The 16,687-nt window shown below is 41.0% G+C and overlaps 2 protein-coding genes across 4 annotated transcripts in view; one reads left to right on the forward strand and one right to left on the reverse strand.

Moving 5' to 3' along the window:
* The first annotated feature begins 97 nt into the window (after positions 1–97).
* aasdh (aminoadipate-semialdehyde dehydrogenase) lies at positions 98–11,229 on the forward strand. Its single transcript, XM_084722762.1, has 14 exons — positions 98–443; positions 560–680; positions 2,194–2,477; positions 2,817–3,009; positions 3,089–3,330; positions 3,545–3,651; positions 3,740–3,912; positions 4,058–4,382; positions 6,330–6,451; positions 6,540–7,230; positions 7,315–7,478; positions 8,810–8,935; positions 9,051–9,185; positions 10,782–11,229. Exons 1-14 carry the CDS (start codon positions 199–201, stop codon positions 11,175–11,177), a joined length of 3,324 nt encoding a protein of 1,107 aa, XP_084578888.1. The 5' UTR covers positions 98–198; the 3' UTR covers positions 11,178–11,229.
* A 1,624-nt stretch (positions 11,230–12,853) lies between these two features.
* cracd (capping protein inhibiting regulator of actin dynamics) overlaps positions 12,854–16,687 on the reverse strand; it is a 30,573-nt gene continuing 26,739 nt past the window's right edge. For all 3 annotated transcript variants that reach the window (XM_084722761.1, XM_084722759.1, XM_084722760.1), the window contains exons 7-9: positions 16,276–16,466; positions 16,007–16,169; positions 12,854–14,168 (exon numbers count right to left, since the gene is read on the reverse strand). In XM_084722761.1, coding sequence (XP_084578887.1) covers positions 14,011–14,168; positions 16,007–16,169; positions 16,276–16,466 — 512 coding nt within the window. In that variant the 3' untranslated portion in view covers positions 12,854–14,010. The remainder of the gene's footprint in view (positions 14,169–16,006; positions 16,170–16,275; positions 16,467–16,687) is intronic.

A 16,687-nucleotide genomic window follows, 5' to 3' on the forward strand; every position in this document is an offset into this window, starting at 1 on the left:
AGTGGGACGTCATTCATGTTTGAAACGTCATCTTGACGCGACAAACACTTTCCAACGTGTGTCTCACGTAGATGGATATAAACAACCCTACATTTGTTCCAGATGAACCATATATGAATTAAAATATGGTTTGTGCGTTTTTGTCCAGATTGGGAACCCGCAGAGAATGAGCGGGTGGTCATTGAAAGTGTCATCAGTATGGCTGCAGCTGCTCGGACACTGCAGGAACTTGTAGCCGCTGCAGCCTCTCAGTACTCTGACCGAGCAGCTGTGACATATGACGGCGGGTCAGTGACCGGGAGCCCGGTCTCCCTGCTGTACAGAGAGCTGGCTGAACTGTCCAGTGAACTGTCTGATATTCTACGGAGGATCTGCTCTCGTAATAACGGCGTGATTGGGCTGTACGGTTCTGATGATTTGTTCATCCCTGTCTGGATTTTGGGGTGAGTTTTTTTACTCGCAAAGTACAGCATCTGACCAATGTACGCACGAGGCATCAACAAGTTATTTCAATGCAATATCAAATGAGCTGTATCTTGTTTCCTGTGTTGTCTGTCAGGATCCTGCAGACACCTGCTGCATATGTCCCTCTGGACCCAGACGCTCCAGGACTCCTCTCTGCCAGAGTCATGAAGCAGTGTGGCCTCAAGTACTGTGCTGTGAAGACTGACATCCTGCAGGTTGAGTAGTTCATATTTTATGAATATAAATATATATATAAGTATTTAATAGTGATAATAACTGTATCTACAAATACAACATTTGATAATAAGCATTTAAAATTTAAAGGTTAGAGGGTGAAAACTAACAAAATGATGATTTATTAATATTGCTAAGAAGATCAGTTCCAGATTCTGAGGATGATATGAAGCACAGTGTCCTGGCTGACATATGATCCAGTATGTTACATTCATTTTGAACATCTCTTCGGCAGATAAGGTTGTCATTAAGCTGTATGAGCTCAAACACATTTTTAGATATTTGTATTAGGCCTGGGTGTTATTTTCATATTGGTCAGTATCGATAATTATTGTTCATTTAAGTTGTGACTGATGATATGTTGTGTGCTCCAGAGGGTGAAAGTGGCTGAGGGGATAAAATAAGCTTGTTGTATTAACACTGAGCGAGATAAATAAACAAAACATGACATTATTTTATAAATAATCATCAGTAATGTGGATATAATGTCTAAGTGAGTAAAAGCAAATATCAGATCAGCTGGAACAGTCTGGTCAATTCTCAAAATGACATCACTTAACCGTAATGCAGGCTTTAAAGCCAGGAAAAGACAACATTTTTGACATCACGATATCCAAAATCTACCACAATATTTACTGTCATATCATAATACAATAAAATATCATTATATTGCCAGGCCCTAATTTGTATCACAAATTCCTCCCACATTGGCAGCTGCACTCCCCATCATATGTTTTTTTAATCAGGTTAAATTACATCATTATAGACTAATGAGTGCAACAGACAAGTGAAAACTAATCAATAATACAAAAAATAAATAAAAGTAGGAATTATAGCCTGTGTTTTGTGTGTTTGGATCAGAACATTTTCGTAGATGAAAGCAAAACTATATTGATCAACCAAGTCATGTAGAATAATTAACAGTGGATTGAAATCTTTCTCTCATTTGATTTTTTTTATTATTATTGTTGTTATCACAGTTAAACAGGGTGTACATAATTATATTTACAGAAAATACCAAAAACAAAACATTAAGTCAGGAGAGAGGAGGAAAAAAAAGATGAGAAAAAGTAAACAAACAAAAATCACATCACATCTCATTTGAATTTTGACTCTTCTTTATTCTGCAGACAGCAGCGGCTTTGTTGAGATGAGATTTTGCCAGTGCTACAAAATACACAAAACATACACAATAAAATGCAGCATTCTTCAATATTGCTGCGTCTCCCCAGCATCTTCAAGTTGAGTCTCAGAAAACTGACAGCTCTTGTTTTAGCTGGTTCATATTAGCAAATAAACTACTGAATTAAACTAATTAATCAAATTATGAAAACCAATTGATATGCAGAGAACCATGGGAGTCTTGGACAAACAGATGTATAGGTGCATCAAAAGCCTGAGTTCAATCAAAAATCTGAACATGTTCAAATAAAATGCATACAGCTGAGTGAAAACAGTGTAATAAGTATTCTTTTATTTCCTTTTCATGTCAAGGATTTCCAGTCGTCTCTCATCAGGCACGCATCTGTGGAAGTTTGTTTGGTGGTGCCCAAGTTCAAACTGACTCTAACACAAATCAAGCTGCTGTCGGTCACTGAGCACAAACAAGGGCCAGAACAGCCCATAGTTCAGCCAGCAGATGGAGCTGCAGCTGCAGTGTTTAAAGAACCTGGACACACAGGCTTGGCCTATGTGCTGCACACATCAGGCACAACTGGCCTTCCAAAGATTGTATGGGTGCCACACAAGTGTATACTCCCAAATATACTGCACCTGAGGTGAGTGTTGATACATTTTTTGTCTTTCTTGGTCCATAAAACTTTGTTTTTTGATAAAAAAAAAAGTGCATCAAAAACTGCACCTTGCTTGGCCATGGATGGATGACATAACAGGCCAGTGGGGCACAGAGTGTCTAGAGTGGTAGTGTGAGGGAGTGTAAAAATCAATCATACCAACACAAACAGATGTAAAATGACTACAAAGACACTCAAAATGACTACGACAAGACACTGTATCTTCAATTTGGGTGTGCTCCTGTAAAGATGGGGTGGAGTTGGGGGAGGGGGGGGGTTGTTTACCTGTCATTGACTCATTCTCAGTCCATGCCCTTGGGTCAGATCTTTATTTCAGATGAGTGCTGATGATGTGGTTTTCCTCGCTTCGCCCCTGACCTTTGACCCCTCTGTGGTGGACATTTTCCTGGCCTTATCATCTGGGGCTCAGCTCCTCATTATCCCCACTCTGATCAAGAAGATGCCCAGTCGACTGGCTCAGCTGCTGTTCAGACATCACAGGACGACCGTCCTGCAGGCAAGTGTTAACTCAAGTGTGTTTGGCTTTGGAAGACTTTTCAGCCACTATATTTTTTGGTATTTTCTTGTTTTCACAGGTCACGCCAACACTGCTTGTCCGCTTCGGGCACCGTACCCTAAAACAGGAGGTGTTGTCGTCTGGCTCCTCGCTGCGGGTGTTGGCTCTGGGTGGAGAGGCCTGCCCCTCGCCAGCTCTGCTGAGGAGCTGGAGGCACGAGGACAACAAAACCCACATCTTCAATATTTACGGTATCACTGAGGTGTCCTGCTGGGCCTGCTGTTACAGAATACCAGAGTCTCTGCTGCAGTCTAGCGACACGTGAGTGCACCCCGTTTGAAATTATTTATTAAATCTGCATGTTAAAAGGATAGTTCAAATTATTTGAAGTGAGGTTGTATGAAGTACTTATCAATAGTCAGTGTATTACCTGCAGTAATACACAGGAGAACACAGGAGATGCAGGTCTACTGCTGTCTCGAATCAGTATGTGTTCAATCAGTCAATACAACTTTATTTATTACATGTCTTTTAGCATGGTGTCCTCTGTGCCTCTTGGGACTCCTCTGATGGACACAGTGGTGGAAGTAAGAGATGAACTTGGACGCATTGTTACAGAAGGTGAAGGACAGGTGTTCATAGGTGAGAAAGATCTCATTGACTGACACAGAAATGCAAATGTTATTTCAGTGAGCAAAATCCACACTTACCCTTTTGATTCTTGGTGCAGGAGGAGAGGACAGAGTGTGTCTCCTGGATGATGAGGAGACTGTTATCCCCGGGACAATGAGAGCTACTGGAGACTGGGTGAATGTTAAAGACACACAGCTGTGCTACCTGGGACGGAAAGACCAGCTGATTAAACGTCACGGAAAACGGGTGAACTTGGACAGCTTGCAGCAAGTAAGATGTTTTTATCAATATACTGTGTAAGAAATCCAAATTAATGTTCACTTAACGACATCGAAATACACATATATCAAATCATTGTCTCCCAAACCTATAAAGTGGAAGGTGAAGTATTAATGTTTTCTGTGTGTTACTCCAGCTCATACTGAGTCTGCCTCAGGTGGAGGCCTGTGCCATGTGTCTGTACGAAGGCTTTCGGCTGCTGGCCTTTGTTGTGGCGTCCGCATCTGGTGACCAGAAAGCAGCTTCTCCTCACACATCTGGGCAGAAGCATGTGGAACAAACAGCCTTGACTGATCATCAGGAAGACCTCGCCTCCTCTGTGAAGCGCCACCGGGGGGAGACGGGCGGTGCAGATGGAGATCTGTGCAGGCTCATCCTGAACCAGCTCTCTCTGCTGTTGCCATCCTATAGCGTTCCTGACGCGCTGGTGCCGGTCCCGGCTTTGTCCCTGACTCCTCACGGTGAGCATCAGACACACAGAGGTTGTCCACACCGGGTATTAACACGCATCCTGGGCAGGCCTAAAAGTTGATGATTGATTTTATTTTTATTCAATTCTTTCCTAATTTGTTAATGCTAAGTACAGAAACACAGAATGTCAGTCAGAGGTCAGTCTATATAATGATCTCATACTTAATAGTGTGCGATATATGAGTTAGTATGGCAGAATAATAAGTAGAAGAAACTTTCTCATTGAAGTCATAAAAAATAACTAATTTTGAGATGCTAACTCTTTATCTTGATATAATAAGTCATTATTTAGAAATACTGCGTCATTATTTTGAGTTTCTCATTATAATCACTTACAGGATCTTTTTTTTTCTTTTTGTCACGTTGCCACTAATGGGCTTCCATAGGAGAGAGAGCACCTGGACAGCAGCATAATGAAAATACAGATCTTTCATAGGGGGATGTATGATATGGATCTAGCTGTTTGTGACTGTTAAAAGAGACTCCAGTCTAACATCAGGCTTCATTATCAAAGAAAGTTTACATCCCGTTGACACTTCTATCCATATTCACACACTATCTTTCTCGTGCTCATCCTAAGAGCTCTGTCTCTGCTGTGAGTCTGCTGCATCACACTTAAATACCATTGTTTTTCAGCAGTTCATACTGGGCTCCAAATCTGACCCACTACTGGTTATGTGCACAGCGTTTGACTGGCTACTGTGGCCACAGGGTGTAATAATATTTTTTTGAGGAGCCAAAGGCCAAAATGAGGAGGCACAACAGCCACGGCCACCGTGGTCCTGAGTTATCTAATCACAAGTGGACAGCTCTGAGTATCTGAGTTCACACCTGGCATTACAACACGTCAGATACTTCTCGAGTGATCACCTGTGATTGGATCTCACTTCCCCACTCTCTATGCAAATAATCACCAGGGCTGTTAGCAGGAGAGAGGCTCTGCGCTGCACTGGGTTTTGAACTATGTTCAGGAAGATGCACACTTGAACTTTCTCTGACTGTGTGGAAATCAGATGTTTTCACATCACAGATGATGACAGGGTCAGAGAAAGTAAAAGTGTGTGTCCCAGCTCTCCTGTCTGCTCTGTCTGCTCTCCTCCTGTCTACACAAAGAAAGAAATAACTTGATGTATAACATTTAGCAAATTTAACAAGAAGGCCCAAGTAATGAAGAGGTTGTCATGGACAGCGCCTCACAAAGTTTATAAAAGTCTTTGCTCACTCAACAACTTAAAATAGTGTGACTTTTTTTGTAAGGGAGACTGAGGTTACCAGAGTGTCCACAAATATCTGCTGCTTGGAGAGCCCAAACACACAGTTTGAATTACAATGAAATAAATTATGTCCTTAGAGGACGTTACGTAAGTAGGCGGTCTGGCTTTTTTCTTTTTTGTTTAAGATTTTTTGAGGCTTTTAACCTTTATTTGACAGGACAGTTTGTCACACCTGAAAACTAGTCGCTTGGACATTAATTCATACATTAGTTAATGTTAACTATGGCATTAATTTATACATTAGGTAATGCTGTAATGCTGGATGTTTTTAATGTGATGGACCACAGAGAGCAGAAACACTGTTCATTGACCTACAGGGATGAAAAAAGATCATTTACTTAAGTAAAAGCATGAATATGACCCTTTACCCCACAGCAGAGGGCCACAGGCTGTAATCAAACCCGTTTCCACTGCTGAGGACTCAGATTCTGTACAACTGTGCTGTTCAGTGTGGCCCAGGACACATGCCATCCAGACTGCTAAAATGAATGTGTTCATTTAGTGGCCCAGACCACCTCTGAATGTGGTCTGAGAGAACAGATCTCAATCTCAAATCCTGAGTTCACACGTGTACTTTGAGCTGTCTGCTTGTGATCGTGTGACTCCGGACACATGCGATGCATTTATTCACTGTCTGTTATCCTCGTGTTTGTTTTATGGCAGGTAAAGTAGACATGGAGGCACTTGTGAAAATATATGAAAGAGGGAGGAGAAGGTGTTTAGAGTCTGATTCTTCACGGGGAGACGTCACTAAACTGAAGCAAACCCTTCAGTCCTTGTGGCAGGTATTCCACTACTACTCACAACAAAACTCCACATTTCTTGGTTTAATTTGTGACCTGAATATGTCTTTACTCAATCACCTGTCGACAGAAAACTCTCTGTCTTCCTGAAGACGTGACCATCAACGAGGAATCCAACTTCCTGTTGAGTGGAGGAGACTCTCTGAAGGCGCTGCATTTCTATGAAGACATCCTTACCGCTGTGGGAGTGACCTCACCAGAGCTTTTAGAGGTTATACTTGACGGTACCTTCTCTGACATGCTGCGCCATGTCGAGAGGGTGACACTGGTGGCGCCACTAGAGAATAGCCCATCATCACTGTCTGAGGTCAAGAAACATCCTGTTGATGCTCCCTCTGTGGTGCCAGCAAAGAGAGGACGCAAAGAGTCCACAGCAGCAGAGGAGATGCAGGCTGTTAAAGTTCTAAGACGAGCAGGGGAAGTGATAGAGATGAAAATCAGAAATCTAGAGACAAATAAAAACTTCCAGGCTGATGCACTCGAGGATTCTAGTAAGAAAAGTGGAGATGAAGCGCTGTGCCTCAGTCTGAGTTGGTCCTCGGACACAGGCAGATGTGTGGACGCCTCCCCGGTGCTTTTAGTACAAGAGAGGACGGATAAGACATCAGATGAGGGTCAAACAAAAGTGTTTATTGGCTCCCACTCTCACAGGATCCAGGCTTTAGACCTGATCACCGGGAGCCTCATGTGGGAGCGAGTTCTTGGGGACAGAATCGAAGCCTCGGCTGCAGTATCTCACTGCGGGAGCCTCGTGGTCATAGGTCAGTATTCGCTCTCTGACTGCTGTGTGAAAATATTTGACAGTGTGTTTGTGGCCTTCAGGGTTTATCTTTTGATTTTACCAGGTAGCTATGATGGTTGTGTGTATTTCTTGTGTGCTGCATCTGGAAAGTCACGGTGGGTGTTCAAGACGGGAGACGCTGTGAAGAGCTGCCCTGCTGTGGATCCCCTCACTGGGCTGGTGATAGTGGGCTCACATGATGGGCATGTTTACGGCCTGAACCCAAAGGTGAGTGTGTTTAACATGAAGAGATACAAAGTCTATAATGATTTAGAAAACTCACTTATTTGTGCATCAAATCAAGCACCATATGCACAGGGTTTCTGCAGGTCCTTAAAAAGGTTAAGATACAATAATCAGAATTTTTGGCATTAAAATATCTTGAATACAATTTTAACAGGTCTTAAAAATTGTTTTATGAAGTTAACATAACATTTATGAAGTGGGATTTAACTCCAATCTTGCTTTTAAATGTGTTTTGGGGGAGAAATTGTATTGATCACACTGTAATAACCAGAGCCAGAGTCTTAGTTTGAAGTGACAGTTAATATTTTTTGCTGGAAATCAATCAAACAGCCACAAAGCAACTACAGAGATACACAGAACAACTACAAAGAGACACAAAATGACCATGGACAGACAGATGCAAAATGACAACAAAAACTTCTAGTTTCTGAGTCTTGCTTATTTTGCAGGGGTCTTGTCCAAGCCAAAGTGAACCAGACAAAAACAGGGTTAACAAAAAACATCTGCCTGTAAACATCTGTTTCGCTCTGTTGTTGGCCTTTCATTATACTGACATATTGATGTTGTCGGTCAACAAATCATAAAATAGAATCTGTGACTGTGTAATGCAAAGAGTTAATTCTGTGTTTAAAAAAACAGTCCGGCTCCCTCAGGTCTGTAGGAAACTTTTAAATATTGTTCTATCAGTTTTGTGTCTTGTTTTATGCTGTTTTGTGTTTGGGGAAACAGCTTTACTGCCAACGACAGGAACAGAACAAGATGTTCTGCAGAACGATTTAGAGGATCTTTTGTGGCTTTAAATGTGAGACTTTAATGACATGTGGTATTTGTTGTCTGAAACATGGATTGTGTTTTCTTTTTTTGACATAGTATGTAAGCAGGGCCCAAAATTAGCAACGCCAGGAGCCACATGCTGGTAAAATATGCAAGCAGCTGGTAAATTTGCTTCACTCACCAACCAAAAACCAATAGTAATCTACTGAGTGACTGGTTAAATTTAGACTGGTTTTATTTAGTATTCACTGGCCGTTTGGCTGATGGACAAAAAAGTTAATTCTGGACCCTGATTGTAAAGTTTAATTCAATATTAATTACATGATCCTGTTTTCAAGTCCATCAGTCATGGTCAGACTTTATATTTATTAACTAATCAGTTGTGTTAAATAAATTGTGTGTTTATTGCTGTGGCTACTCTGCATATGAGACTAAACTAGTTTAATTAAAGTTAGCTAAACTTATGTTTAAATTAAAGTTACATAGACTAGTAAACATTGTAGAGATAAATAAAGATGTACTGTGTTTGTTTTTTGTAGGTTCAGCAGTGTGTCTGGAGGCGTCACTGTGGGGGTGGAGCTGTGTTTTCCTCCCCCTACCTTCACTCCTCGCTCAGGCAGCTGTATGTGGCTTCTCTGGGGGGTCACCTGCTCTGTCTCAGCCCTGTGAGTGCAGAAAATATCAAACTGCAGCGAACTATTTTGTCATCCTTTTTCAACAGAGGGACATTTTGACACACGGTGCACTTGGCTGTCTGTCTGTGTGTGTTTCCTGTCGCAGGACAGCGGAGAGGTACTGTGGTCACACAGTAGAGGCGTGCCATTCTTCTCATCTCCGAATGGCTCCTCTGGTCACGTGGTAATTGGCTCGGTGGATGGAAACATCTGCTGCTTCAGCAGCACATCAGGGAAACTGGTGAGAAGCAGAGCTTAGACTCGTGTTTTGCTCCTCTGTGTCGTGTGACAGTTACAAATGCTTTGGCCCAGTTTTCACGATGGTTGAGCAGCACAGAGAACCAAACAAATGCTATCTGTTCCTTACATACAGATTGTGGTTTAATGTTGCTCAGCTTTCTGTATCACATCATTAAACTTACAAGTGATGAAAATGTCTAAGGTTCGGTGTAGGGATATAACAATAATTGGTTTCACGACAAACAAAAATCCACACGATTAGTCGTACCATTTCAAATTTTAACTGTCTTGATATCTGTGTTTGATGACTGCACTTTGAAAAACTCAAGGTGAATACTTTCCAGAAACAACCAAAGTTTGCAACTGTCTCCCAGACACAGTATGTTTGTTTTACATCAATTAAAACACTGACTTCACAAAGGTTCTCAAAGTAAAACTTGGTGAATTGTTTTCAGCATATGTATCAGTACTGTTTGAACATTTTCAGCACATTTTAACAATACTGTGATAATAATGATAAGCATGATAATTTTTGTCATTGTGATATGAAATTTTCATACCATTTCACCTCTAGTTTGATGTTTTGAATAAAAACAAATTTAATGCAGAAGATTAGTAGATTTCATGATCTGCTGCTAACTGATAAATTTCCACAACTCTTATTCTTACGCAGCATCTTCTCAAATACTGACTTCTGCACAAAAAATATTTTATTTTTAGCATTGCTATTAGTATAATCTTAAGGAAATGAACACTGTATGTGCTCTGATTTGATGACCTGTTACTTTTTGACAGAATTACTTGTTGATCACAACAAAAGGATAAAACTTAAGTGATAAACGTGAATTGTTGTGATGACCTGAAAACACTTTTGTGAGGACATATTTAATAATTTGACAAAGATACTTTCATTTTGTGTGCTATGTGAGATTTTGAGGCTAAAACTTGCAGTAGAGCATCTTCTGTTAAAGGGAAAGGTCACCCTAAATCAAAGATCTGTATTTTTCCTCGTACCTGTAGTGCTGTTTATTCATCGAGATCATTTTGGTGTGAGTTGCTGTTTTCATGAGATATTGGCCTTGTCATGATTTTGAAAAAAGCAATTCCTGCCATTCTTGTGCTGGGTTCACATTGCCTTCACACATACAAGGGATTAGCAGGAAATGATGCAGCGTGTAATCCAGCATTACTGTATGTAATTTAATGTCACTGATATCAGCCTCACTGTTGACTGCTAACTGTCCTACAGCTGTATTCAGTCACTGCTGCTAACATTTACAACTCTCACAACTGTCGTATTTCCAACTAGAGTAGAATTCAGAGACTTGTAGTATTAAATCGTACCTGCAGTTACCACAGTAACCATGGGCGGTGCCAGGATTGAAACCTTAAGGATTACAGCTTGTGAAAATTGAGCCAAAGCCATTTTGAAAGGATAATTCAGATGATCTGAAGTGGGGTTGTATGAGGTACGAGTCAGTGTATTACCGGTACCTGGTCCACAATAGTACATCATTCATACTGCCTCAATTTATGCTGATCTACCCTTTAAAAAAACTGCAATACTTCTGCATTTCACTCTTGTGCTTCTCTGCAGGTTTGGCAGTTTCTAACAAAAGGACCCGTCTTCTCCTCTCCATGTGTCACAGCGGACCAGCAGAAGGTTCTGTGTGGATCACACGATGGCTGCCTGTACTGTCTGAATTGTGCTGACGGCTCTTTAGCGTGGACTTTCCAGACCACAGGGAAGGTTTACTCCAGTCCGTGTGTGTTTGATGGCTCTGTTGTGGACAGGAGGGGCACTCTGGTGGCCCTGGCCTCCACAGACGGCACAGTGTGGATCCTGGATGGACAAGATGGACAAATGCTGGCCTCATTCACTCTACCTGGGGAGCTCTTTTCATCCCCGGTGGTGTGGGGACAGTCTCTCGTAGTGGGGTGCCGCAATGACTATGTGTATTGTTTAAAGCTGACTGTCAGAGAAGAAACATAGAGGGATCAAATTTTATTTTTGCACTGATTTTAATAAACACTTTTGGCTTTTGTATCTGTGTCAGAGTGGAGCTTCGGGAAATAAACTTTAATTAAAGTTCAGGGAAATAATGAGTCTGTGGCCTTTCAGTTCAGACATCAGTATTTAATTTACATTATTCATAACATTTTGTATCTCTTTAAGAATTTTCTCATGAATATCTCTAAGTGGGACAAAAAAGTGCAAATAATACCAAACATTTTTCTTGTTACATGTAACACTGCGTACACTACACTATTGTGCACGACCAACGTTAGAAACAAAATGACAAAGTGACTCTTTCTGATCGAAGCTCTGGTAACGCCTTTGACTTCCATACAGTACATACTTACATACATACAGACCATTAAAGGGACAGTCAGGATTATTTGATGTATGGTTGTACGAGGTACTTAGCTGCAGTAGATGGCGGCCGACATGCCCCCATTTTGGAGAAGCAGAGAAGAGCACGAGCACAAAAGCTAAGCAATGTGCTGCAGTGGACAGAGTCAATAACATAAGGTATTTTAGCTACTTCAAAAAGGTCCACCTTAAAAAAAATATCAGTTTAAGTCAGGGCTTTTCAACCTTTTTAAACTGATTGTTAAAAAACCCATGGTCCCCCTTCCCAAATAACAAAAAGAGAAAAATAACACTGATGCTTATTGTGTTACTGCATCCAGACTTGTCTCTACCTGATGATGCGCTGTGATTGGAGTGGTGTTATTCAAATGTGTGAAAAAAAAACATCCCTTTGCCCCGTTGGCTGGGTGCTGGATCACAAAACCATCCTTTTTTATTTGGGTGTTATTCAAACGTAAGTAGTCATTCAAAATATGCTCGTTATTGAGCACATAAAAAAATTGGCTTATTGTAAATTACCAAAAATTTTAAAATTCTAATCGAACCCTTTGGTAGGACCACTACCTCTATGGCTCACTAGATAGCACTCTGAGGGCCCACCAATCGGCAGTGGCCCAGTGGCTGAGAATGGCTTGTTTAAGTATATGCTAAATTTAGAATATTTTCAGTGTTTTACCTTGCTGTCAGGTACTGTTTTCCAACAGGAAACTGCTGTTTAAAAAGCCAAATATTACTCTTTCTAGCTCAACCAGACTCCACTGGCAAAATATGTAATTTTACCTTGCAGAACATACGAGTTACTGGCCTACCGCTGCCTCGACCGGTTGGTTAGTTTATGTTTCCAAAAGTTAGTGTGAATCCAAACTAACTTTTTAAAATACTGAAGTCACACAATAAATCAGAAACTGTTGGAGGCAGTGGTAGACCAGCAACTCCAGTGTTCTGTGATGTAAAATAGCTGTTTTTGCCAATGGAGTCTGGTTGGTTTGAAGAAAGCAATATTTGGCTTATATAAATGTGGTTTGCCAATGGAAAAGGCTGAAAAGCACTGAAAATATTCTATAATATTAGAATAATAAATATAATAAATATGTTTTACTGCTGACTCTGTCCACAGCAGTACATTGCTTTCCTTCCTGTGCTGTGACTCCTTCTGCTTCCCAAACTGGGGCACACTGATCACCACCGATTATAGGTAACAAACTAACTAAGGATAAGTACCTCATACAACCCCACTTCAAATAATCAGAACTATACCTTTAAATCAGTGGCAGGAAATGAGAATGCTGGGGGGGTTTTCAAAGAGGAAATGCTTACATTATTATGTAAGATCATACCACATTTACGAGGAAGTGATGGCATAAGCCTACAAACACAAGTGTGTTACAGGAGGACGGCTACAAAAACTGTATGTTACAGCAAGCAGGTGTCGTGTCTATCTCCGTCAGCAAAGCAAAAAAGTCCAGATTACGTCATCACACAGCTGTGAGGAGGAGAATGTGCAGTCCACTGTAAATGCCCAGTAACACTTGTGGTCTTCAGTGCTGTGTTTAGGTGCACCCACCGTGTGATTATGACGGATTCTGTTTACTTTATAACGGTGGAATAGTACAATAGCCTCTTTGACAGCTATCACAGTCATCACGGACACAGTGAGAATTGTTAAGAGTATGAGTAAAAAAAAAAAAAAGAAGAGAAAAAAGGCTTCTTTTGTACATGACAAACAAGGCTCAGAGAGGAGATACAGTATCATTTCAACATAGATAAATCGGCTGTTTTACATAAATAATACCAACAAGGGCAGAGAAGACGCTTGTAACACTTCCATCAGATTGAACAGGTGCAGTTATGGTTACTGGTAGCCCTTAAAACACGATTCAGACAGTTACCCTCTGTTGATTAAACACTGTCATTTACGTCAGAGCTTCACCTCTCTAATACAGAAGTGTTTTAATGTGTTGAGCGAATGATTTATTTACAACCATGGTGACACAGTTGGCTACAAAATAAAAAAAAAAAATTGGGGTTGGCTATTGCAATGGCCAGCCATGGTTGTGATTGGCTGCTGAGGACTCCCCGGACTGCAACATTGTTCGTTCTATCTGTGTCTTTTTGGGACGTATAATCGTGTTTGGATACAGTATGTGCATGCGCGCAACAATTGTTTACATATATGTGTGCGACTGTATTGGAGTATTTGAATGTGAAGCGCACTTTAACATGATAATAGTACCAGCCAGTGTGTGTGTGTGTGGGGGGGGGGGTTAGAAATGATGGAGGACTCTACTTGTTTCACAGTCAGCAGGGTTTTCATGGTGAGTTTGGGGAGGGGAGGGGGGCAGGTGACGGTGACTCTCGAGGTGCTTCAGAGTCCGTGGGCAGTGTGCAGTCTCAATGCAGGCCAGAGCCCGGCCAGTGTGAAGCTGGGGGGTGGGGGGGTGGGTTAGTGGGGTTATTTGATGATCTGTGGACAGTCGCTCCAGGCTTTGGCCTTCCGCTTGGCCAGCGCCAGCCAGGCCGGTTCTGTGGACTGCGGAGAGTCACTGGACGGGAAGCGCTTTGACACCTCCTTGACAGCAGGTGGCGACGGTGTAGAGTCTGCAATCTCAACTGAAACGACAAATCAAGGACAGAAATTTGTTATAAATCTATTTATTAAAGCTGTAAGGGTTATTTTAGGAGAGACATTTATTGGAACTGATTGAGCTGCAGCTAACTATTATTTTCAATATTAATTTGTCTTTTTCTATATATATATGGTCAACTTCAGGAAATGGTGAGAAAAGCCCTTCACAATTGTCTGAGCCCCTGGTGATCATCATGATCATCATGTTTTGAGACCCTGACCCCAAAATATTTCATTTACAATAAAGCAAAACAAGGAAAAGCAGCAAATGCCAACATTAGAGAACCTGGAACCATCAAATATTTGGAATTTATGATGTCTTAATTAACAAAATACACGGTACCAGTGGGGTCTTAAAATATTAAACAAGTACTTAATTTAAAAAATTGAAAATTAGCCCTTAAAAGTCTTAGATTTCATTGACAAAGGTCTTAATTTATTTAAGTCCTTTCATAGCTTTATATAAATGCCATATCATAACATCCTGAATAACTTTCAATTCATATCATTTTGGTGTAATGTATTATCATACTGCAGCCACACCAAGCAACAGCAGAGCAGAGATGGTGCATTGGAGAGCCAGTAAAGTGAAAATAAGTCAAAGATTAACCTACTTGAGTTAGAGACGACTATGCAAGTTTTTTAGTCCATAAAACACTGCTGGAGTTTCACAGGAAAACAGTGTTGCAAATTCCCAAGCAATGGAAGTGAATGATGACCAGTTTTCAGACATAAAAAACTGGACAAAAACATAAAATGCTTCCATACCGCTTGTCTGGTGTAATCCAAGTCTCCTAAAGAACCAACATGCAAAGTTGACTAAAAACATGTTATTTACACCATGTTTTTAGCCTGAATCTTCACTGTAGATCCTTAGTTTGGAGCCACGTTCATATGAACACACGCACACTGTCTGAACTGGGTGTGTGTGGTGTGACTGTGTGCAAACAGCATGTTGGTACTTTAGGAGACTTGGATTACACCAGACAAGCGGTATGGAAGCATTTTATGTTTTTGTCCAGTTGTTTTTTTATATTTGAAAACTGGTCACCATTCACTTCCACTGTTTGACAGAATATTTCCTATCAAACTCCAGCAGTGTTTTTGTAGATTAACAAAATAAACCTGATCATCTAATGGCATGACGGTGAGTAGATAATGACTGAATTTTCATTTTTGGGTGAACTATCCCTTTAAGCCTATTCCAGGGAATATGAATGTGAGTATTATGATTTCCTAACCTCAAGGTGTTGGTTAATCTTTGTTATCTTGGGCATAAATCTACTACATCTTTAATGCCTTTGTTGGTCTGGTTGGTCTGGTTGTGAACATTAAATTTCATTCCAAGTGCTTGTAAAAAGTCTTAACTTGGAGATCTGTGGAAATCTAATCTTCTTAATTTTCTAACAGTTGGCCTAATTAATTGACTAATTGTTGCAGCTCTATCCTAATAGGAAATTTATCTAAATAAATAATTTTAATCAATAAAAAATATTAAAATACTTAAAGGGGAAATGCAGTACTTTTCATGTGGATGTCCAGTCAGTGTTGATGTTCTCTTGCTTGTGTAGCCGTGCAGACAGTGCCTGCTTGTATCAGGATGCATTGTGTTCAAGCTTCTGAAGCCCACGCTCATGTTGCCATGCATCACCACCCAAGCCTATAGCTATGATTTTAGGTTGCCAACTTTACATCTGGCCAGGGACTACAGATGAAAACTAGCCTTTTGGCTAATTCTAGCATATTTACCATTTCACCCATACATGGCTATTACTATTTTTAGAAATAATAATAGCTAAATCCCCAGCGTGCAGGTTCTTACCGGTGACAGAGCTGGGTAAAGTGTTGGCTTTTTTCAGGTGCTCACGGCGCTCAAATCGTCCCAGGAGGCTGTCAGGTCTCTTGGGCTCCTCTGGTGTCTGAGGTTTAGAGGAAGGACTGGTGCTCCCGCTTCCTTTGCTCTCTGTGGGGCTCACCAGTGTAACCTGCATAAGAGAATCGTGACTGTATGAGAGGAAGAAAGCTGCAAAACAATATCAATGTCAGAAGAAATGTTAGAACATGAGCAAGGAGACAGTCTGGTGCACATACACTGTCTCTGTCTCTAGCTTGTTTTTCAGCCAGTTTGGCCTCTCTTTGGCTACGACGCTCTTCTCGATTCTGCTGCTGCTCCCTGAAGCCTTTCTGCTTCTGCAGCGCCAGCGTGATCCACAGGGGCCCAGCCTCCTTCTCCTGGACCCTCGAACTGTCCAGTGAGTGCCTGCTCTGTAGCGATGGTTTTTCTGCAGAGGAACACACGCATACCAGCATATTACTTGTCAAGATATTATGTTAAATTTTTTACCAATACTAAAGTTCTAACAACAGAAATAGTTATCCTTTTGATTTGCTGTTTGCAGATTCACAGGCTGGAATGATATTGGACTAATGTTGTAATATTGAGGGAGAGTCAAGAGAAACGGTGTGAACATTAAGCCTCATTTGCGGAAAACAAGTCAGTAGA

This window comes from Lutjanus erythropterus, chromosome 7, assembly GCF_056507025.1.
Source record: "Lutjanus erythropterus isolate fLutEry1 chromosome 7, fLutEry1.hap2, whole genome shotgun sequence".
Classification (NCBI taxonomy): Eukaryota; Metazoa; Chordata; class Actinopteri; order Lutjaniformes; family Lutjanidae; genus Lutjanus; species Lutjanus erythropterus.